The 24,998-nt window shown below is 40.9% G+C and overlaps 1 protein-coding gene across 1 annotated transcript in view; it reads right to left on the reverse strand.

The window, feature by feature from the left end:
* The window catches only part of HDGFL2 (HDGF like 2), a 42,855-nt gene extending 26,428 nt beyond the window's left edge, over positions 1-16,427 (reverse strand). The window contains exons 1-3 of the mRNA XM_063455642.1: positions 16,249-16,427; positions 15,561-15,637; positions 15,280-15,421 (exon numbers count right to left, since the gene is read on the reverse strand). Of these exons, the coding sequence (XP_063311712.1) occupies positions 15,280-15,421; positions 15,561-15,637; positions 16,249-16,320 (291 nt within the window). The 5' untranslated portion in view covers positions 16,321-16,427. The remainder of the gene's footprint in view (positions 1-15,279; positions 15,422-15,560; positions 15,638-16,248) is intronic.
* Positions 16,428-24,998: the final 8,571 nt, after the last annotated feature.

Below are 24,998 nucleotides of genomic sequence, written 5' to 3' on the forward strand. Positions count from 1 at the left end.
CTTGACAAAGGTAGCTTCGCCTTTTGTCAATCAGAGGAAATAAATAGAAGGCAAAATATTCCCTACTTTGCGCTATGTAACTTTAAAAAAATAGATGGAAAAAGAAAGAAGAAAAATTTACAGATTAGGGATGAGGAAGAGAAGATGAATAGATTGAGCAAAGTAAGTAAAGGGTGGCATAGTTGCTTCGACAAAACGTGGCATCGACTGTGCCAACCTAAACTTCCATGCATTTTAATAGAAATTCAAGAATGTTTCTTTGCTTCTATGAGAGTCCCCTCAACAATGAACTTCAATAGAAATTTCTGGTGTAACCTTAGTTTTTGCTTCACCCATGATGGTATTGTCTTATAAACACTACCAATTCACATACAATCATTCTGTCAATCACCTTGACCAACCATGCCAACCTTAAAAGTGGAATTCTAAGATACGCAATCAAAGCACTGTGGTGGTTGTGTTGCAAAGAGTCTACAGGTATATCATTTTTCTTCTTTGGTCAAACTATTTGTGAGTAGTTTGACAAAAAAAACAAGGATTTTTGCCCGCACTGCTTGGTCTTTTGACAACTTGAGAATGCAGAATTTACATTTCTGCATTCGCAACATCAATTTTGTTTAACCTGGATGGCAAGGATGGCCTGAGTACTGGAATATCATGTTTGTGAAAAACCTATTTAGGGTTAATCCGAATATGATTAGAATTGTCAGCAATGTAAACGTTATGTCAGATTGAAGTCCATAATAGTCAAACTAGAAAGTACAGATATTTTGACTTTAAAGTTCACTTTGAATTTCCAATAGGTCGCATTTAAGTGAACAACCTTGTGACTGTAGTAATTTAGGTCATTATAATAGAGACGGGATTAAAGGAGTCAGGCAAGTCAATAAATAGATCACATGACAGGTACAAAAAGCAAAACAAACATTGGAGTTGGAGATATAGATATAGATATAGATCTAGGCAAGTTTTTTTTACCCTAATCAATTGTGCATTATAGAACACAGAAAGCTTGTTATTAGAGAACTGAGCTTAGCCTTACTTTCTTATTTATTTATTTTTTAAAAGAAATAAAGGGTTTAATCTTAATGTTTATGAGTAAGAATGACAGCTGTAGATATACCAGCATGGTCTGACCACAACAGAGTTCTAATAAATGTTTAAAACTGGAAAGGTGTCCCTACCTCAGTTTTATTTTATTTTATTTCCAGGCACACTACGTAAACATTTGTTAAAAGTGATCTACTGATTGGCAGCAGTTATTCTGGATGAAAACCACTGCTCCCCTCATGAGGGATTGGGTGCACAAAGTGAAGTCAATAAGGGTCATGGAAGAACTGAATAAATATCAAGTTGATCCGAAAACCTGGACATTGTGGTCTTTTTATTTACAAGCTGAAAAAGTGAATTAAACAGCCGTGGTACGCATTTGTGTCCAGCAGCCTGTGACATGTGGGGGTCCCTAGTTACCGGGAGGCACGCGCTGGGGGTCCAGACTTCTCCTGGCAATGACCACACTATCTTCTTATCTACTTGTTGCTTCTATACCTATATTCTTTATACTTACTCACACGACAGACTCATTCACGGTCAACTGAGGCCAGATGGGTGGTAGAGCTGAAGGAGGGAATTAAGCTTATGACAAAGTGTATTTATTTTTTTTTTTTAACCTGATTGAAACAGGTTCCGCAATTTAACTTGCAATGTTCTCATTCCTCGACTATGTCTATTATAACCGATAATATATTAGCTGAGTTGACTAACATTGGAAAGTTTACCAAAGAATTTGTAACCACGTATTGACCAAACTGTATGATGAGAGGCCTGCGAACTTACTCTCCTGCTTATGTACTCATTTTTTCTGAGAAAAAAAAACAACAAAAAAAAAAAACACCTCCAAAGATTTTAACACAAAAAAGAAAAAGTGAATTAATTTTCTAGTCCCCACTCATACCTCCCCACCTCCAATGAATGCCTCAGCATATGTAAAGTTAGCATGGTTTCTACTCCACTGAACAATGTGTTACAGCAGGCGTGTCCAACCCACAGCCTTCAACTGCTTCTAATGTGGCTCAGTTGCCATTCGGGCTGCACAGCTACCTCGTGAGCCGGCAGCTGGGATATGACATCACCATCAGGGAGAGCATCCACTCCAGCTCTGCCAAAGCAAGGTAGGAAGACCGGGTGGAACACTTAAAGGGACACTCCAGGCACCCAGACCACTTCTGCCCATTGGAGTGGTCTGGGTGCCAACTCCCACTACCCTTAACCCTGCAAATGTAATTATTGCAGTTTTTTTTTTTTTATAAAACTGCAATAATTACCTTGCAGGGTTAACTCCATCTCTAGGGCCGGTCTATTAGACAGCCACTAGAGGGCACTTCCTGGATCATAGCACAGGAAACCTGTGCTAGAGCGTCGCTGGACGTCCTCACGCTGTGTGAGGACCTCCAGCATCGCTCATTTCCCCATAGGAAAGCATTGAAATGCATTTTCAATGCTTTCCTATGGGGGGCGCTAATGCGCATGCGCGGCATTGCCGCGCATGCACATTAGGTCTCCCCGGCCGGTTGGCGGGATCAGTCTCGCCCACCGGCCGACGCAATCACTAGGAGGAGCGGCGCGGAGGAAGAAGCAGCGACGAGGGACATCGTCGCTGCCTCTGGTAAGTTACTGAAGGGGTTTTCACCCCTTTAGCAACCGGGGTTTGGGGGGTGGGAGGGAGAGGGGACCTGCAGTGCCAGGAAAACGGATTGTTTTCCTGGCACTAGAGTTTCCCTTTAATTACTAAATGTCTGTGTATATGATTTTATGTGTATAGGTCTGTGATTGTGTGTGTATACAGGTGTATGTGTTGAGTATATAGTTCACTAATTTGGTATCCTTAAATATGGCAATCCCACACAAGGATACAAAAAATAAGTGAGTTATCTACTAAACAAATGAAATATCAAAATTAATAAAAGGGCTTTTTACGTTTTATTATATAATTTTATATATTTTTATGTACAGCCCAAAAGACAATTCCGCTTTGCTCAATGTGGCCATGGACAATCCAAAATGTTGGACATCTACGTGTTATAGCTTGAACACTCATTACTCACAAATATATATTACCAATAGAATTTTCAGGATTCACATAAATCTGCCCCTTGTTTTTATTATATGTTCCTCACGGCAATCTTTAGGTCATTGATAAATGTTTTTTCTCAAGCAACAATATTATTCACAGCAAGTTTTTGCTTAATACTTGTCTCACAATTGTATCACTACATATTTTAGCCACATTTGTATGGTCTGCTTCTTTTTGCTGTGATTTTACTGACCCTTTGAAAGTAGAAGGCTGCTGACGTCGCTAGATGGCAATAACATTTTATTGCATGGAAAATGAGAAACAAATAGGGTTCTTCTTGACTGCCTATCCACCTCTGGGGACCACTGAGGTTAGAAGTGGGCAGAGTAGAAACATGCACTTATAAAGAACATTATAGGGTCAGGAACACAAACATGTATTCCTGACCCTTTAGTGTTTAACCCACCATTTAGGTGGCTTGCCCCTCCTTAGCCCCCCTATAAAAGTTTAAAACTCACCTTATTTCCAGCGCCGCGGGGGTCACTTTGTGACATCATAAAAATGGCCGATTTTTAGCCAGAAAGCATTGGATTGGCAAAAATCGGCACGGGGGCGGGGCCAAATGCAGTTTTGGCCAATCAGGACCTCCTCAGAGTAATGCATTGAATCAATGCATCTCTAAGAGGAAAATTCAGCGTCTTCATGCAGAGCGTGGGGACGCTGAACGTCAGGGCTGCTTTTTCGGCAGCACTGACCCAGGAAGCACCTCTAGTGGCCATCTAAGGAGTGGCCACTTGGAGGTGTCCCTAGAGGCAATGTAAGCAATGCCTTTTCTCTGCAGTGTTTGCACGAAAAAAGCCTGAAGGGAACCATTATACTTACCAGAACAACTACATTAAGCTGTAGTTGTTCTGGTTACTATAATGTCCCTTTAAAGGTTTGCCAAACTAAGGTTCAGCACTATTAGCATACATGGTACAAGACGTACCAAGATGTAGAAATAAAAATTGCATTTCGGAATCCGAGAAGAAGGAAACTCATGTCTCGGGACATGATTTCCAAAAGTGAATGGCCACTGTATGGATTTTCCCTGAGGAACAATTTGACAAGTAACATCTGTCACATGGACAGTTCAACCAAGGAAAAAAATGTTTTACCTTTGTAGAATGTGTTTCTTGGAGAAGGAGTATCAGTTTTGCTTCGTTGAGCCCACCTGGAAGACCTTTTCTCTTACTGGGATTGTTCAACCTTTAACATTTATAGAAAAACATCTAAGCGTAGTCACCATTTAAAACCAAGAAACGGAAGAAATATAAGAGAAAAATAAGAGAAGAAAACTCTGGGTGTATAAAACATGCCAGGTTATATAGGGAGAGAAAAAAAAAGCTAGGCATGATCACTAATGAATCAGTCTTGGGACAGAAAGTGATAAAAACCCCTTTACAATCAGCAATTCCTTAGGGATTAAAAAAATAAATAAAAAATAAACCACCACGAACCGCTTGTTTCTCCTCCATTTATGCGCTTATATCAATGCATTTTGGATCTAGGTCATCATGTGTCCACTGATCCACACATGGAGAGAGTTCAGATGAGCATTTCTTACCAACAGGTAGTTAAGGTATAGTGGTTCCAGGCCCTTGAATTACAATTTCTGGGGGTTCTGAACACAACATTCCTTTACCAAAAGAGATTGGCTTGCTGAATCGGTAGATGTTATTTCCCTCTACTACAGACTTGTCAGCCTGTTCAGTCAGAGTGTGTTTCTGTGTCTGACAGGGAGTGTCACATGGGATAGGTGTTTTTACTCCCCTTTTCCCCAAATACGTGCCGGTCTGGTTGTAGCTGGCTCCGCCTCCACATCTGAGAACATCAATTGTGATGATCTCAGCCAAGTCAATGCTTTGCCATAGGAAAGCATTGGGAGGTTATTGCACATGTGTGGCAAAACGCCGTGCTACGCCAATCAGTACCTCCACATAGAGATGCATTGTATCAATGCATCTCTATGGAAAACATTCAGCGCTCCATGCAGAGTGTGGAGACGCTGAACGTAGGTGCTGCTCATTGAGCAGCACCTCTGTAGCAGTCTGAGTGACTGTCACCAGCGGTGTTACTAGGCAGCAATGTAAACATTACCTTTTCTCTGAAAAGGCAGTGTTTACATTAAAAAGCCTGCAGTGACCGACTATAGACACCAGAACCTCTACATAAAGCTGTAATGTTTCTGGTGACCATAGTGTCCCTTCAAGAAATGTATATTAGTTGTTGAAAATAATGCTTTGCTAGTTAAAAAAAATAAAGCTAGCTCCTATATTCAAAGCAAATTTGTCATGCTCTGTGCAAATTATATACTCTGCACGCCAAATGAACTTTGGCTTAAGGAAGCATTTTTGTGTATAGATCAATTCTATGCAATTTAGGCATTAAATTACTTTTGTCTTTGTTTGTGCTGCCCTAGCGACACCTGCCCTGGCTGTGATTCACACAAACTAAAAGGCAAAAATCATTTTATTTTCGGAGAACACTGTGTTTACTTTAGAAGAGTTTATTTCTTGCGTTGTTAATTAAATTTTAATCATGCACAAGACACTCCTGCAGGGTATTAACAGAGAAGGAGAGAATAAAGGAATTTTAAATATTAGATCTCTCTTTACAGGAAATGTGTAGGTCACATGCAGGGAGGTGTGACTAGGGCTGCATAAACAGTTATTTTACTCCTAAATACAGAGAATTGAGCAGTGAAACTGCAGGGGCAGGTTCTATACACTAAAACCACTACATTAAACTTAAGTTGTTTTAGTGCTTATAGTGTCCAGGGGCAGGATAGAGTATGAATTCGATTGGCACATGAGGCCACAACGTATTAACAATTGGTAACAAATAATGCCACTGGGATATTGCTCACCAATTTAAAGGGACACTATAGTTAGCAAAATAACTTTAACCCCTTAACGCCGTTATGGCGTTCTATGCCGTCGTGGCTTTAAAGCCGTTGCGGCGGCATAGAACGCCTTAACGGCTGAAGCCCCCAGGAGGTACTGTGTACTCACCTCCGCCGCGATCCTCTTCTGGGGGGCTGCCTGAGAGCCCAGGCAGCCCCCCTCCGGCAAATGAGGCCCCCGGGGGCCATGTGATCGCTCTCAAAGAGCGATCACATGGCCCCCTATAGCTGGCTATGGATCTGCCAGCAGGGGGACTGTCTAAAATATTAGACAGTCCCCCTGCTGGTAGGAAAGTATAAAAAAAAAAAAAATACACATGTTAAAATAAAATACAAGTATTTATATATATATATATATAATATATACATATTATATATATGCAACGTCATACAAAGTGTATTTTAATATTAATATTAATATATATATTAGTATTAAAATACACTTGGAATGACGTTACATATATATAATATGTATATATATTATATATATAATAGATCTACATATATATTATATATATATATACGTATAATTAAAATAATAAATAAATAAGATAAATAATTAAATAAATAAAATATTGAAACAAAATGTAAAATAAATTATATATTCATATGTAATTTCATTCTAACTGTATTTTGTTATTAATATATATATATATTGGAAACAGAATACACTTAGAATAACAATCTATATATAAAATACAAATAACCGCAAATATATATATATATATATATATATATATATATATAGATAAATACATATAATTACATAAAAGATTACCGTACATTAGTATACACGTAGAATTTAAATACCTATAAATGCATATATTAAAATTCTACGTGTATATTTAAGTAATTTTTTAACATAATTATGTCATTTGATTAATTAAAATTTGATTGACATGCCTGACAACACAGGGAGAAAGTGCAGAGAATTTAATTCGCAAGCACTAAATTTTACCCTGTAACTCTCCAAGACACCATAAAACCTGTATATAGGGGGTACTGTTTTACTCGGGAGACTTCGCTGAACTCAAATATTAGTGTTTAAAACTGGTAAATTGTATTACAACGATGATATTTTAAGTAAAAGTGACGTTTTTTGCATTTTTTTACAAACAAACGGCACTTTTATGGACTATATTATTGTTGTAATATGTTTTACTGTTTTAAAACACTAATATTTGTGTTTAGTGAAAACTCCCGAGAATAACAGTACCCCCCATGTACAGGTTTTATGGTGTTTTGGAAAGTTAGAGAGTCACATATACGGCTTGCATTTCATTTTTTTGACATTGAAATTTGCCAGATTAGTTATGTTGCATTTGAGACCGTATGGTAGCCCAGGAATAAGAATTACCCCCATGATGGCATACCATTTGCAAAAGTAGACAACCCAAGGTATTGCAAATGGGGTATGTCCAGTCATTTTTAGTAGCCACTTGGTCACAAACACTGGCCAAATATTGGTTTTTTGCTTTTTTCACACAAAAACAAATATGAACGCTAACTTTGGCCAGTGTTTGTGACTAAGTGGCTACTAAAAAAGACTAAACATACCCCACGTTCAATACCTTGCGTTGTATCCTTTTTCAAAAGGTATGCCATTATGGGGGTCATTCTCATTCCTGGGCTAACACCGTCTCAAAGGTAACATTACTAATCTGGCAAATTTCAATTTGAAAATGAAACGTTCTATATTTGACCCTGTAACTTTCCAAAACACCATAAAACCTGTTATTGGGGGGTACTGTTGTACTCCTGAGACATCGCTGATTACAAATATGTGCATTTTGTTGCAGTAAAACCTAACAGTATTATGACATTTACAGCTAAAATGTGAGGCGGAACTACAAATTAAAAAAAAAAATCAAATTTCTCAGTTTTTTTTAATTTTATTCATAATAAATTGTTTCATATATAAATATTTTATATGAAATGAAAGCCCTGTTTCTCCTGAACAAAATGATATATAATAAGTGTGGGTGCATTTAATATGAAAGAGGTGAATTACGGTTGAACAGACCTATAGCGCAAATTCCAGTTTTTGTTTACGTTTTGTTTTGATCAGAACGTGCACTATTGACTCCGTCCTGAAGGGGTTAAAAGGACCACTCTAGTGCCAGGAAAACACTAGTTTTCCTGGCACTAGAGTGCCCTGAGGGTGCCCCCACCCGGCTCTGGAAAGGGGTTAAAACTCTCCTCCTCTTCTCCTCCCCGTCGGCTGAATGCGCACGCGCGGTAAGAGCTGCGCACGCGCGGTAAGAGCTGCGCACGCGCGGTAAGAGCTGCGCACGCATTCAGCCGGTCACATAGGAAAGCATTCATAATGCTTTCCTATGGACGCTTGCGTGCTCTCACTGTGATTTTCACAGTGAGAATCACGCAAGCGCCTCTAGCGGCTGTCAATGAGACAGCCACTAGAGGAAATAGGGGAAGGCTTAACTCATTCACAAACATAGCAGTTTCTCTGAAACTGCTATGTTTATGAGAAAATGGGTTAACCCTAGAACGACCTGGCACCCAGACCACTTCATTAAGCTGAAGTGGTCTGGGTGCCTAGAGTGGTCCTTTAACTTAGCTTTAGTTAAATCACAGTTTATGAACCCTAGTCACACCTCCCTAAACACTTCCTGTAAAGAGTCATCTAAAGTTTATCCTTTCTTTATTGCAGGTTATGTTTAATTTAGATTTTCTTATCCCCTGCTATGTTAATAGCTTGCTAGACCCTGCAAGAGCCACCTGTATGTGATTAAAGTTCAATTTAGAGAGCAAGAGATACAATTGTTTAAAGGAACACTATAGTCACCTAAATTACTTTAGCTAAATGAAGCAGTTTTAGCGTATAGATCATTCCCCTGCAATTTCACTGTCATTTAGGAGTTAAATCACTTTGTTTCTGTTTATGCAGCCCTAGCTACACCTCCCCTGGCTATGATGGACAGAGCCTGCATGAAAAAAAAAAACTGGTTTCACTTTCAAACAGATGTAATTTACCTTAAATAATTGTATCTCAATCTCTAAATTGAACTTTAATCACATACAGGAAGAAAATCTTAAAGGGACACTCCAGGCACCCAGACAACTTCTGCTCACTTGAGTGGTCTGGGTGCCAACTCCCACTACTCCTAACCCTGCAAGTGTAATTATTGCAGTTTTTCATAAACTGCAATAATTACCTTGCAGGGTTAACTCCACCTCTAGTGGCTGTCTACTAGACAGCCACTAGAGGTCACTTCCTGGTCCATAGCACAGGAAACCTGTGCTAGAGCGTCGCTGGACGTCCTCACGCTGTGTGAGGACCTCCAGCGTCGCTCAAAACCCCATAGGAAAGCATTTAAATGATTTTTCAATGCTTTCCTATGGGGAGACGTAATGCGCATGCGCGGCATTGCTGCGCATGCGCATTAGGTCTCCTCGGCCGGTGGGCGGGATCAGTCTCGCCCACCGGCCGACGCAATCGACAGGAGGAGCGTCACGGAGGAAGAGACAGCGGCGAGGGACATCGCCTCAGGTAAGTGACTGAAGGGCTTTTCATCCCTTCAGTAACCGGGGATTGGGAGGGAGAGGGACCCTCCAGTGCCAGGAAAACGGATAGTTTTCCTGGCACTGGAGTTTCCCTTTAATTAAACAGAACTTGCAATAAAGAAAGCCTAAATAGGGCTCTCTTTACAGGAAGTGTTTATGGAAGGCTGTGCAAGTCACACGCAGGGAGGTGTGACTAGGTTTCATAAACAAAGGGATTTAACTCCTAAATGGCAGAGGATTGAGCAGTGAGGCTGCAGGGGCATGCTCTATACACCAAAACTGCTTTATTAAGCTAAAGTTATTCAGGTGACTATAGTGTCCCTTTAACCCCTTAAGGACCAAACTTCTGGAATAAAAGGGAATCATGACATGTCACACACGTCATGTGTCCTTAAGGGGTTAAGGAAAGTTACATCTGATTGAAAGCGAGATCAGTTTTTGTTTTTTTCATGCAGGCTGTATCAATCATAGCCAGGAGAGGTGTGGCAAGGGCTGCATAAACAGAAACAAAGATATTTAACTCTTAAATGTCAGAATTGAGCAGTGAGACTGCAAGGGCACGATCTATACACTTATCCTGCTTCATTAAGCTAAAGTTGTTTAGGCGACTATAGTGTTCCTTTAAATATGCATCAAATGTGCTAATATTCTTTTGCAGTAAACATGGTCTTTTCAGAGAAAATGCAGTGTTTACATTACAGCCTAGTGATAACTCCACTGGCCGTTCCGCAGATGGCTGCTAAAGGTGATTCCTGGGGCAGTGCTGCACAGTATGAGGAGATGCTGATTGGCCAGGGCTAGGTTTGACTTGTGCTTGCTCTGCCCCTGATCTTCCTCCTTGACAGTCTCAGCCAATCCTTTTGGTGAAGCATTGTGATTGGCTCAGACCACCACTTCTGATGATGTCAACAGACAGATCAGGTACAGAGGCAGCAGCTGCAGACTTGACTACAAGTCATATTTTACTATATTTAGGGAGGAAGAGGGAGCCGGGGGGTGGGCTAGATGGTGGTTTTAACACTATAGGGTCAGGAACACAAGCATGTAAACCTGACCCTATAGTGTTCCTTTAAAATTACATTGCAGTCAAAAGATATCATAAGACAACATAGCGAACATTTTGTAGTATATACTTTAACCCTCCTTGACAAAAGGCCGAGCTACTACTCTCAAGATATGTCACTTCCTCCAGCCATGGCTACAACGATGGCTGTGTGAAAAAGGCATTTTCCCGCTTTTTGTGATAAAATATCTATGGAGACTCCAGAGTACTTGCAGAAACTAGGGATCGATCGATTATCGGTTTTGCCGATATTATCGGCCGATATTCCGATTTTTTGTAAGTATCATCCAATAATCACTGGCAATACCAATAATGAATGGGTGGCCCGGCACGTCCAACTTATGTTTCCTGTACCCGGCCGGACTGAAAGGAAGTGCTCACTGCGCACTACTCCGCTCGGCCACGCTACCAGGAGACACACCGGGGAGTGGGGACCAAGGAGAGAGAGAAAGAGGGGCACTAAGGGACGGATGGGGGGGTGGTAAGGATCACTATGGGGGAAGGGGGGGTGGTAAGGAACACTATGGGGGAAGGGGGGGTGGTAAGGAACACTATGGGGGAAGGGGGGGTGGTAAGGAACACTATGGGGGAAGGGGGGGGGGTGGTAAGGAACACTATGGGGGAAGGGGGGGTGGTAAGGAACACTATGGGGGAAGGGGGGGTGGTAAGGAACACTATGGGGGAAGGGGGTGGTGGTAAGGAACACTATGGGGGAAGGGGGGGTGGTAAGGAACACTATGGGGGAAGGGGGGTGGTGGTAAGGAACACTATGGGGGAAGGGGGGTGGTGGTAAGGAACACTATGGGGGAAGGGGGGGTGGTAAGGAACACTATGGGGGAAGGGGGGTGGTGGTAAGGAACACTATGGGGGAAGGGGGGTGGTGGTAAGGAACACTATGGGGGAAGGGGGGTGGTAAGGAACACTATGGGGGAAGGGGGGTGGTAAGGAACACTATGGGGGAAGGGGGGTGGTAAGGAACACTATGGGGGAAGGGGGGGTGGTAAGGAACACTATGGGGGAAGGGGGGTGGTAAGGAACACTATGGGGGAAGGGGGGTGGTAAGGAACACTATGAGGGGAAGGGGGTTGTAAGGAACACTATGAGGGGAAGGGGGTTGTAAGGAACATCATGAGGGGAAGGGGGTTGTAAGGAACATCATGAGGGGAAGGGGGTTGTAAGGAACACTACGAGGGGAAGGGGGTTGTAAGGAACACTGGGGGATGGCAAGGAACACTATGGGGGAGGGATGGTGGTAAGGAACACTATGCAAGAGTGGGGGGGGGTGGAAAAGAACACTATGTCAGGAGGTGTGGTAAGGAACACTATGTCAGGAGGTGTGGTAAGGAACACTATGGGACAGGGGAAGGGGGGTGGGGGATTAAATACGGTAAATGTACAGAAACTATCGTCCATCAGCCTGAAAGTTCACAGATTATCGGTATTGGCTCTAAAAAAAATCAATATCGGTCTATCCCTAGCATAAACCTCCACAGACAGTGTTTTCTTGCATTTGCGCAGCACTGAAATGGGTTCCTGACAGGAACAGCATCAGATAAGTATATCTCACCTCCACTAAACCCCGGGCCACCGCACACCAAGAGGCAATGTCACAATCAGGGAGGGTTTTCCCAGCATATGCAAAAACACCAGAAGGTCAAAACATTTTCAAGGCCCCGAAGAAAGGGAAACTATATTATAGATAATGGTAGTACATGTACATCGACAAATCATTGAATCAATTACAAAATGACATGTATGTATGCCAGTCAGGATGGAGCATCAAGAAAACCAAAGTTAGTATCCAAGCAGTGTATCAATGTTTCTAAGCCCATCAATGGCTTGTGTTCGCGTTAGTAACTTTCCTTAAGTTATCTGTGATGCTTGGGACTCCAAGAGAAAGCAAAAACAGAGAACTACATCTTGTTTCATTACATAGAAAGGCCAGTTTACTCTACAATTACATGTGCAGCTTAATCATCATTAATTGCTAGTGTTGCCATGAACCAGGAACATTCCATAGCAACAAAATATCACACACCTGGGGAAAAAAAAAAATCTTGGTCTGTGTGTTGGAAAATGGAGAGTGAGAATGGGATCACATATAGCACATCATACATACAGTTTGGCAATTCAAACATTTCAACCAGAAATGTACTGTTGAGGAGGCAATTCCATGAACACATTGTTGGGCGAAGTGTACTTATTTTATGAAGAGAGACAACCAATATATGCAAAAACAAACCAATGTATTTACAGTTTTTTTTTGTTTTACAAAGGAAGTAAAATCCCTGAGCTTGTTGGTGTTGTAAAAGAGAGTAGCGAAATTGGTCATAGAAAGGTTTTCCTGCTCTTTCTGGTCACTCAGCCCACATCACAAACATACCACTGGCATAGCCCCTCAATGCAGATAAAGTTTTGATAGGCTGCACAGGTTTAAGATCAAAAAGACAAACATCCATAGATTGCCTATCAGCATGCTTTTAGAACATGCACATGAAATGTCAGGTTTAAATTTTTATTTTATTTTTTTTAAGTGTTTTGTTACACTTAGTGCACGTTACAGCTATCAAATATAACACTACTTTTTGCCAAAAATAACTGGTCAACTTTGCTTCAGGACACCAACATACCATCTCTTTGCAGTCAAAGATCACCGATCACACTAAACAGAAGAAGTCCAGACTCAGAGACTTTGTACATAGACTGTATGCCCAGCTACAACACTGACTACTCTTTCACCAAGCTTGTTGCCAATATCTAAACACTGTATGATCAGAAGTAAAAGGACATTGGGAATATTTAGCAATGCATAGCCTATAACTCAAACACACAGTAAGATCTGTAGTTTAATATACATCAGCATAATCCATCAATGAAATTGAAAATATAAGTGCATAGATCATCAATGTGTACTGTTCGAGAGACTGAATCTCGGATAAGCCAGTGATCCGCCACTTTATTGAAGTTACCCATTCCTATTCATTAGAACTGGACATACACGGCTCCAAATGTTCGTAGCTAAGCAGCTAAACCAGAAGAAACCTTTTCGATACATGAACTGAACATTTCATCAGCTAAATAACTGAATTAAGAAAGTCCAATGCACTATTTCTGGTAATTCCCAAATATGTGCACTGTTTTCGTGTATATTATATCTTATACACCTCATTTGTCCCTCCCACCACTTTTTGTTTTCTATGCTTACTCTGCTACATGGAATATTCCTGCATAGCTTATACATTGTTTGTTTTGTTAATGTTTAATTGTCTTTTTACCCACTGTACGCCATCTTCGCTGCACTGACTAATTTGGAATTGCTACTATTTCTTTATTGTGGTTGATGCATTTTGTTGATAACCACTGAGGCTGACAGGTCTATAAATGGATGGAGGGCCGCATCTATATAGCTAAAGAATTAAAATCAGAGTAGATGGTTCTCTAATTTGGAATCCTTACATGGGATTGCCATCTACAAAAATAGCAAATTAGGGATCTATCTACTACACAGTTTTTCTTAATTTTGATTTTTATGTAGTTTAGGGGATTACTCTCTAAATTGGTATCCTTATATAGGATTGCAATTTACACATGCCAGTTTAGAATGTTATGTTAGGGAACTAAATTAGGGAGCGGAAAGAGCAAAAGAAAGGGAATTTTTTTATTTTTTCTTTTAATGGGGCATTACAAATTACTTATCTCCACCATGCACCTTTCACAAATGTGAATAGGCGAGCGGGGGAGACAGTGCAAAACGTCATGCACACACTGGGTGGCAGTCTAAGACAGCATGAAATGCATGCACTGGCGTAGGTGCCTGGGCAAGAGTTATGCACCTCCTCCAAAAGGAAAACCATTTACCTACCTTTGCATCAATGCCTGTGTTTGTTAAAGGACCACTACAGTATCAGGAATACAAAGAGGATTTATTCACCTTTTTTCCCGGTGCCGCGTGGGTGTGCACGTGCCTGGCTCAGCCCCACCTCCGCCTCTTCGGCAAAGATTATTTCCCATAGGAAAGCATTAGAAGGCTACTGCGCATGTGCAACAAAACACTGCACCAACCAACATCTTCTTATAGAGATGCATTGAATTAATGCATCTCTGAGGAAAGTTCAGCATTGCCATGCCAATGGACTGCCACTAGTGGTGTTACTAGGCAGTAATGTAAACATTGCCTTTTTTCTGAAAAGGCAGTGTTTACATTAAAAAGCCTGCAGGGAAATGTAGTAGACATGAGAACAACTACATTGAGATAGTTCTAGTGACTTTAGTGTCCCTTTTATGTCCCGAAAAGAAGACCAGGTCTTATATTCACTTTTCCCCCAAAAAAACACACAATGGCTTATTTTCGGGGGATGTCTTATTTCAGGGAAAAACGGTAGCAAGCATGTGCTAGAAAGCAGGTCTATATTCGGTGGAAATTTCCTTGAACATAGATTAGCTTACTAGCGAGTGGGGCTTATATTACGAAAGAAGATTAGGGCTTATTTTCGGGGGATGTCTTATTTTTTGGGAAAACAGGGCACTTTGTTGCAAAACTTTAATTTACAGTGCACACTATTAAATGTCTTCACTTTCACTTATCTTGTTGTCCTCTCCATCACATACCAGGCCTGAATAAAATGATGGCAGACTAAGAATCTAGGCTAAGGATCATTAAGAAAACTGACTTACCGGAGCTGGCAGGCTGTAGCTGGCCTCTGGGTTGCTCTGGATCTCCCATAGTCCCTCATTAAATCCTTTCCTCTTGTTTGGCTTACCATATTTATCCTTATATTTTTCGTACAAGAAAAGATCCTTTGGACCAAGAAAAGCCCTGGGGAAAAAAAAAAAAATAGTAACACAGAATGTTGAGTGAGCATTAAGTGGGGGGCGGATTCTTGACAAAATGTTTATTAGCTACCTCAATAAAAAATGATACATTGTATAAAATTTTAGCAGCATACACTACTTACGTTTCATGGGTTCCGTAGAAGAAAATTGGATACTTGTTGGGTGGAGGTTTCACTGCCCCATCTCTTACATCATCAATCTAAAAATATGAAAATGAAAAAATGTTAACTACAGTCCCAGAATGAAACATAGTTAAAACACACAGATACAAATAATCACGGTCCCTTTCAGTAACAGACATCTTCATTTAATACATTCCACATCCTCTAGAATGCAAGCTCCTTTGAGCAAGGACCTCAGCACCCTCTGTTCCTGTGTGTCTAGCTTGTCTTGCAAATACACGTCTGTTAGTCAACCTATTGTACAGCACTACAGAACTTGTTGGCGCTTTATAAATATTAATACAAATTACCCCATAACTCCCTCCAATGCTGTGACACTATTTCACAGCGTTACCACCTGAGACCTGTACTGCCCTCTATCTGCAACCTTAGATAACTACTACAAGTCATGGCTACCATTGGTCTATAGCTCTCATGAACCTCAGGCATCCACTTGGCTGGCTGAGGGTGATGAGAACCGCAGACTGTCACCCCTGAGACCCCAAAGGTTGGCTTTTACGGAGTTAATTCATTGCATTTATTTAATCCAGTTTCCCATAACCCCCCCCATTACAGTGCCCAGACCCCATTCCACCCCCCTCCTTTCCCTCCCATTCTGATTTATAGCGGCCGGAAGTGCTGTGCGTACCCGTGCCGGCCAATGAGGGTATCCCTTCATTTTGGCGAAGACCAGGTCTCCCGGTTTGAAGTTGTGCGGCATGTTTGGGGCTCAGCCTCGATGACCGTTCCCAGCACACTCCGTGTCGGCCCAGGGCTCTCTCTCTCCCTCTCCCACTCTCTCCGCCGGAAGTCCCGCCCTCGACAGATGATTGGCAGCGCAAACTTCCACTCTCCGGGGAAAGGCGCAGGTTATGGCAGGGGGCGGGGCCAGAGCCAGGATAGCAGGTCACGTGACACACGGGATACTCTATAGCTGGTTATACAGGGAATAACTGGGCATGGGGCAGGAGAAAGCTCCTTATAAATCTAGGAAAAGTCTCCCACACACATCTTAATATAAAAGTTACATAAATTAAAATAAGGAGAATAAAATAAAAAATACACCAATATTGTGGATTACAGGGGTCAGTTACTTTATGCTGCATGTAAAAATCATATTTATTAATTTAGTACTGGCATTTATTAAGCGCCAACATATTCTGCAGCGCTGTACAATGGGGGAAAGAGACAATACAATAGAGACAGACCAATGCAAAACGTAAAGGGCCCTTCCCATGAGCTTACAATCTAAAGGATATATTTATTGCTTTTGGTAATTCTAGTTATCCACAATGTAGCCTTACCTCTAGGTTTAAATTTGCTGTATATTGGACTCGCAGTTCGTATGAGCCACAGCGTGAGGTCTTTTGCGGAACGGCTACATCACACAAAGATGTAGCCCAAGATAAGTATATAAAAATTGTTGAGTGTTGAGACAGTGTGAGACAGTGTTGTATTTATGAAGCAGGTCAGTGAGGCATATAAAATATTTGTACATAATGGTCTATCCATGTTCAAATGCAAACAATTGCAAAACAGCGACAACCTTAAAGGACCACTATAGGCACCCAGACCACTTCAGCTTAATGAAGTGGTCTGGGTGCCAGGTCCATCTAGGATTAACCCTGCCTGCTGTAAACATAGCAGTTTCAGAGAAACTGCTATGTTTACATATGGGTTAATCCAGCCTCTAGTGGCAGTCTCATTGACAGCCGCTAGAGGCGCTTCCGCGCATCTCACTGTGATTTTCACAGTGAGAAGATGCCAGCGTCCATAGGAAAGCATTGAGAATGCTTTCCTATGGACTGGCTGAATGCGTGTGCGGCTCTTGCTGCGCATTCAGCCGATGACGACCGAAGGAGGAGGAGAGTCCCCAGCGCCGAGGGAGCCCGGCGCTGGAGAAAGGTGAGTGTTTAACCCCCTTCCTCCCCCTTCAGCCCGGCGGGAGTGGGACCCTGAGGGTGGGGACACCCTCAGGGCACTATAGTGCCAGGAAAACAAGTTTGTTTTCCTGGCACTATAGTGGTCCTTTAACCCCTTAAGGACGCGGGACGGTTCAGGACCGTCATCGGCATTTTCCCATTGCCGACCGACGACGGTCCTGAACCGTCCTTAATTTAAAATGTACTTACCCGATCGCCGTCGTTCCCCCGGCGGCGATCGGCGGTGCTCCCGTTGTGGGGAGACTGCCTGCAGCCCAGACAGTCTCCCCATGGCGAATTAGGACCCCTGTGGCCATGTGATCGCCCAACAGGGCGACCACCTGGTCACAATAGGTGTCCTAGTGTCTGCCTGCAGGGGGACTGTCTGTGCTGACAGGCAGTCTCCCTGCATGTGTAAAATCATTAGTTAAAGTTAATTAAAAAAAAATATTATTATATATGTGTATATATATATGATATATAGACATATATTATACCTATATAATATATGTCTATATATCATATATATAATGTCATGCTAAGTGTATTTTTATATTAATATGTACATATATTAATATAAAAATACACTTATAATTAAATTACACACGTATATATATAATATATATAATAACTATATATATTGTATATATATATTATTATAAAATACAAATAATAAGTAAATTAAATTAAATAAAAAAAATTAAAAATAATAATAAAATTTTTTAAAAAAATTATATATCTATACGAAATTTTATTCTAACTGTATTTTGATATTAATATATATATATATTTATATCAAAATACACTTAGAATGACATTGTATATATATCTATGTATATATAAATAAATAAAAAGAATACGAACTATTCATATGTCCATATAAAAAATTACATAAATAATTATATATATATATATACACGTAGACTTCAAATATATAAATATGCATATATATTTAAATTCTACGTGCGTATTTATGTAATATTTTTACATAATGAAGTTATTTTATGGATTGCAATTTAAGGGACCTGCCTGCCAACCCAGGCCAAAAGTCCAGAGAATTTAATTTGCTATCACTGTATTTTACCCTGTAACGTTCTACGACACCCTAAAACCTGTACATGGGGGGTACTGTTTTACTCGGGAGACTTCGCTGAACACAAATATTAGTGATTCAAAACAGTAAAACATATCACAGCGATGATATTGTCAGTGAAAGTGACTTTTTTTGCATTTTTCACACACAAACAGCACTTTTACTGATGATATAATTGTTGTGATACATTTTCCAGTTTTGAAACACTAATATTTGTGTTCAGCAAAGTCTCCTGAGTATAACAGTACCCCCCATGTACAGGTTTTATAGCGTTTTTGAAAGTTACAGGGTCAAATATATGGGTCAAATATTTTTACATTGAAAATGGCCAGGTTGGTTACGTTGCCTTTGAGAGCGTATGGTAGCCCAGGAATGAGAATTACCCCCATGATGGCATACCATTTGCAAAAGAAGACAACCCAAGGTATTGCAAATGGGGTATGTCCAGTCTTTTTTAGTAACCACTTAGTCACAAACACTGGCCAAAATTAGCGTTCAATTTAGTTTTTTACTTTTTTCACACACAAACAAATATGAACGCTAACTTTGGCCAGTGTTTGCGACTAACTGGCTACTAAAAAAGTCTGGACATACCCCATATTGAATACCCTGGGTTGTCTACTTTAAAAAAAATATGTACATGTGGGATGTTATTCAGAGATTTATGACAGATAATAGTGTTACAATGTCACTATTGATACATTTTAAAAATGTATGTTTTGAAACCGCAATATCCTACTTGTACTTATAGCCCTATAACATGCAAAAAAATAGCAAAAAGCATGTAAACACTGGGTATTTTTAAACTCAGGACAAAATTTTGAATCTATTTAGCATTTTTTTTCATTCGCTTTTGTAGATGAGTAAAAGATTTTTCACATAAAAGTCAAAAAACATGTATTTTTTTCAATTTTTCATCATATTTTTTAATTTTTAAAAAATTAAATTACATGAGATTATATAAATAATGGTATGTAAAGAAAGCCCCTTTTGTCCTGAAAAAAACAATATATAATTTGTATGGGAACAGTAAATGAGAGAGCGGAAAATTACAGCTAAACACAAACACCACAAAAGTGTAAAAAGATGCCTGGTCGCAAATGTACAACATCGCAAAAAAAGTCCGGTCCTTAAGGGGTTAATGCATAACTCTGATCCTTAAAAAAAAAAAAAGGAAAATACAAAAAAAAAACACTTCTATTTTTTTCAATTTAATGGGGTTAAAAAGGAAAAGAAAAAGCCATTAAAATAATAAACAGCTAGGGAAGGCTGAAAACCTTTGGCCTGGGGCCCAATACAAATGAATCACCTTTTATTGTGCTGAAAATGGATGCAGTAGATGCGTTGGCAGATGTAGTTGCAAGGTGTGACATCACCGTGACCTTCTATCCCGTTATCCCTGACATACAAGTTTTATGTTGTTACCTGACAATTACTACAAATATGATTAGTAGAATTTAACAAAGATTATGTTTAACTTTTGTATTATTATTTTTTATTTTCAATTTGCTTCCAACTATGGTGGTTGCCTCCCTATTTTTGTCTTTAAAATCCTGTACTGGCAGAAATGAAAAGCCAATTTTTATAAAGACCCGGTGTGTTGGAGAGGTTTTTGTTGGAGGACATAATGAAATTGGGAAAGGCACAAAGAATAGAGACAGACTTTCAGGTTGAGTGCTGGACAGATCTTTTGGTAATGTGTGTAGCTAGTTTAGCAAGTCTATGGTCATTGCACGCTCCAATACAATTCTAGTGGGTAATTGCTGTTTTTCTATTCTAATGAGTTATATCCCATAGATCTATGCAATATCATATGGTGCACAAAAACCTTAATGAACTCTGCAAGAAAAGCACACATATAGCAACGCTCCCTTGCAGGAATACGAAATCTGTCCTTTTCCGTCAATAGATTCCCAATGTATTGGTACTCTGAAATGTGGAAGGCATAATTTTTTGAAAGGGGTAGAGCATTTTAGATTGATAAACAATATCCTACTATAAACCCTTTTGGCAGACGGTTGATGGCCCCTATGGCCAGTCGGTTATTAAGTAAGTGTGACGGAAGCCTTGTGTCAGGAATGGCTGGGATCCTACACGCAGAATGTAATAAAGATGTAACGTTAGCGGACCTTAGAATGGCTGGGTTGGCGTCACTAGGACAGAGAATAAACAGGTACGAGCCGAGGTCAGGGAAGCCAGAAATCAAGAATAACGGGGGTACACAAGCCGAGTCAAAGGGTAATAGAAAGAAGGATAGCCAAACAAGCCAAAGTCAAAACTAGGAAATATAAACAAAGTGCTATTGGGACTGAGAAGAACCTCAACAGGGCAATGAGTCTAGTTCAGAAGTTCCCTTATATACATTGTTCTTTATTCTAACGTTTTGGCGGGCAGTGACGTCACCAGTGTCAGGACATCGGCGCGCACACGCTACGTCATAAAAAGGGGCTGAGCTATCGCGGCCGGCGGAGAATCACTGGAAACAGTGAGAGAATGCCTGGACAGGTCCCCAGCCTCTCGCAAGAGGACTTCAGTGTGTGGCACATCCTGTGCCCACACAAAAGGTACCCTGACACCCTGTTACTGGAATTCATGGAGAGGCTTGGCCAGCTTCGTCCCTACAGACTATGGACGCAATCACAGAACACCCTTAAAAGCACCAAAAAGATTATTCTCACAATTCCTGAAGTATCCCCCTATTAGAAAGCAATTGCAGCCTACCTGAGCAGCCAGGATACCAGCCACCCAATTGCAGGAGCACTCTGGTAGAGACCATGGTGAGACACAGAAGTCCTAGCCAGCTTCATGGAACTACACACCAGTTCAGAACATAATCGGGTTAAGTCAAACATTCAACCAAGTGGTGATTGGATACCATATGTGGAATTAAGAAGCTATTTTGACAGTGGGTAGCTGAGGAGGTGAGCTGTTCAGGGACGTGTTGGTTATGGGTGTTCTGTGTTGGGATTTTGGGGCTCAGATTTCCTGACGTCCTTTCTGGACAGGACCCAGGGGGAGGGGGGGGGGAGATTGCATTCTCAAAAACCTTATACTAATAACTCTTATCAACCAAGAAGGAGTAGTGCCTGGGAGGGAACTTGTCTATGTTCTATTAATCACCCACTGGAGGGTGAATTCACATTTGAAACTTTATAAATACAGTTTTGTGTTTCAAAAAAGTGTATTTGGTTTTCATTTATCATTCAATGCTTGGGGAAACAACTTTCACCATTCTGGACATCTCAGCTATAAAAGGAAGGGAGAAAAAGTGGCAGCGTATGGGAGCCCCATAACAGTAAGATTCTATATTTTGGTGAATATAGCAACCAAGGGATTGTGTGATATATTGTTAGTGCCTTGAGGGAGTACAAACTTTGATTGTCACTACAGCCAGTACACCTCAAAGTAGTGGTTAAACTGCCAATTGCCTCTGGGTGCTGTCCCTCTAAAAGAAATGCTCTTTCCAATACCTACAGCCTAGTCTCTTATTCGGTTATTCACACCAAAGTGATCACTGCGGCTATCTGCAGCGATTTCTTTACAGGTTTATTAGTGTGTTACAGTTTGGCTATATTTCATAGCTAGTGATTTATTCCCTCTAGATGAACTTTGCATTTAATACTGTTTTCATTTCATTACGAGTGTTTGAAATGTATTATTGCACTGGGACTAAAGGGATACTTTATGTCCACATGTAAACAGTGTTACATTCCAAAGCATTCTGGGACAATTGATGCAGAATCCCTGTATCTGGAGCTATGCAGTACTGAGAGAATCATTAGCTCTATAATTTCCTTGGTGGTCAATCTTTATTGCGCGCAACTAGATTGAGATAGCTTCAGTCTTATTACATTTCAAATATCCATGCTTTTCCTTGTCACAATTTTTATCTGTATTTACTCTTTCACCCCATTAATTTTTACTTAATAGTTTTTTGCCCAAAAGGTAAATCCATAGATGTTTTAAAACTACAGCTTTCATTATGCTTTGTCATTCTAAAGGCATGCAAAGCATCATGGGTGTTGTAGTTCTACAACATCTGGGGGTCTACCTTTTGGGCACCCCTGGTGTAAGGCAAAAGGAAAGGATTCTTTTCAGTAAGAACAATACAGTATTGGAATTCTCTGCCTGAAGAGGTGGTTTCAACAGATTTTTAAACAGCGACTGGATGAATTCTTGCAATAGCATAATAGTTAGCGATATAACATTTAATATGTGGGTTAGCAACTTCCTGAGCCAAGGAGAGATCTGACTGACTAGTGACTACCATTCTGGGCAGGGTGACCTTCCTGAAGTTCCTCTGCTCCCTTGTGCGCTGTTTAGTAACATGACGTCACTCCGCCCCCCAGCATCACTTCAGAGAGCGTGCAGAGGAGCAGAGAGAAACTGCAGGAAGACAGGGAGTAGACACACTGGACGCCAGGGAAAGATCCACTCAGCTCTCCCAAAGGCTGGGTGGATTTAAATTGAAACAAAAATATTAAATTGTGATTGTGTGAGAAAATATGTGTGTGTGTGTGTGCTGGAAGGGCCTGTAAAGTGTGTGCATGTGCATTTAGGGGCTGCATTGTGAGTATATGTGTATTGGGGTTGCACTGTGTGCTTATTAAGGAGTTGTAGTTATATATATATATATATATATATATATATATATATATATATATATACACACATATATATATATATATATATATATATATATATATATATTTAAAGGGCCACTATAGTGCCAGGAAAACAAACTTGTTTTCCTGGCACTATAGGGTCTTTAGGTCCCCTCCACCCTCAGGGTCCCACTCCCGCTGGGCTGAAGGGGTTAGAAACACTTACCTTTCTCCAGCGCCGGGCTCCCTCGGCACTGGGAACTCTCCTCCTTCTGCCCATGTCAGCCTCAAATGCGCATGCGGGGCAAGACCCGCGCGCACATTCAAACCGCCCATAGGAAAGCATTTCTCAATGCTTTCCTATGGACGTCAGCGTCTTCTCACTGTGATTTTCACAGTGAGAAGCACGGAAGCACCTCTAGCGACTGCCTGTAAGACAGCCACTAGAGGCTGGATTAACCCTAGTGTAAACATAGCAGTTTCTCTGAAACTGCTATGTTTACAGCTGCAGGGTTAACCCTAGAGTGACCTGGCACCCAGACCACTTCATTGAGATGAAGTGGTGAAGTTGTCTGGGTGCCTATAATTAATATATATATATATATATATATATATATATATATATATATATATATATATATGAGATATGGTGTGTAATGGGGTAAAGCATGTATGTATGTATGTATGTGTTTGTGGGGATAAAGGTATGTGGGTGAAGAGATGATGTGTGAGGTGTGCACTGTGTGTGTATGCAAAGGTGTACTCTGTGTTGGTGGGAGTGTACTGTATGGGGGGGGGGTCACTGTCTGTGAGGGTGTACTGTGTTCAGGGGGTGTAGAGAGTGGGACAGTGAACAGCTTTAAAATTTTTACTTTAATAATTGTTTACAAAAAAAAAAAAAAAGAACACTGTATTCCCCTTTCCCTCATCTTACCTTGCAGGGAGGGGGTGTCACAATCAGATCGATGGTGGTTGAGAAGGCTGCCTATCCATCGGGTACAGGGGGGGTCACGAGATGAGAGCTCTGTCTCTTGGAGCTCAAGCACTTACAGTGACTGACCCATACAAACCCACAGACTGACCCATAAAAACCCACAGACAGACCCATACACATACACAGACAGACTCATACACATACACAGACAGACCCATACACAGATAGACCCATACACACACACTGCTCCCTTACACAGACTAACCCATACATACACAGACTGATCCATACACACACACAGACTGATCCATACACACACACAGACTGACCCATACATACACAGACTGACCCATACATACACAGACTGACCCATACATATACAGACTGACCCCCCCTACACACAGACTGATCCATACACACACAGACGGATCCATACACACACAGACTGATCCATACACACACACAGACTGATCCATACACACAGACTGATCCATACACACACACACAGACTGATCCATACATACACAGACTGACCCATACATACAGACTGATCCATACATACACAGACTGATCATCCATACATACACAGACTGATCCATACACACACAGACTGATCCATACACACACACAGACTGATCCATACACACACACAGACTGATCCATACACACACAGACTGATCCATACATACACAGACTGATCCATACATACACAGACTGATCCATACACACACACAGACTGATCCATACATACACACAGACTGATCCATACACACACAGACTGATCCATACACACACACACTGACAAGGAGGCAGATCAGAGGCAGAGCCAGCATGATTCAAACACAG

The sequence above is a fragment of the Pelobates fuscus genome, chromosome 5 (genome assembly GCF_036172605.1).
Source record: "Pelobates fuscus isolate aPelFus1 chromosome 5, aPelFus1.pri, whole genome shotgun sequence".
Classification (NCBI taxonomy): domain Eukaryota; kingdom Metazoa; phylum Chordata; class Amphibia; order Anura; family Pelobatidae; genus Pelobates; species Pelobates fuscus.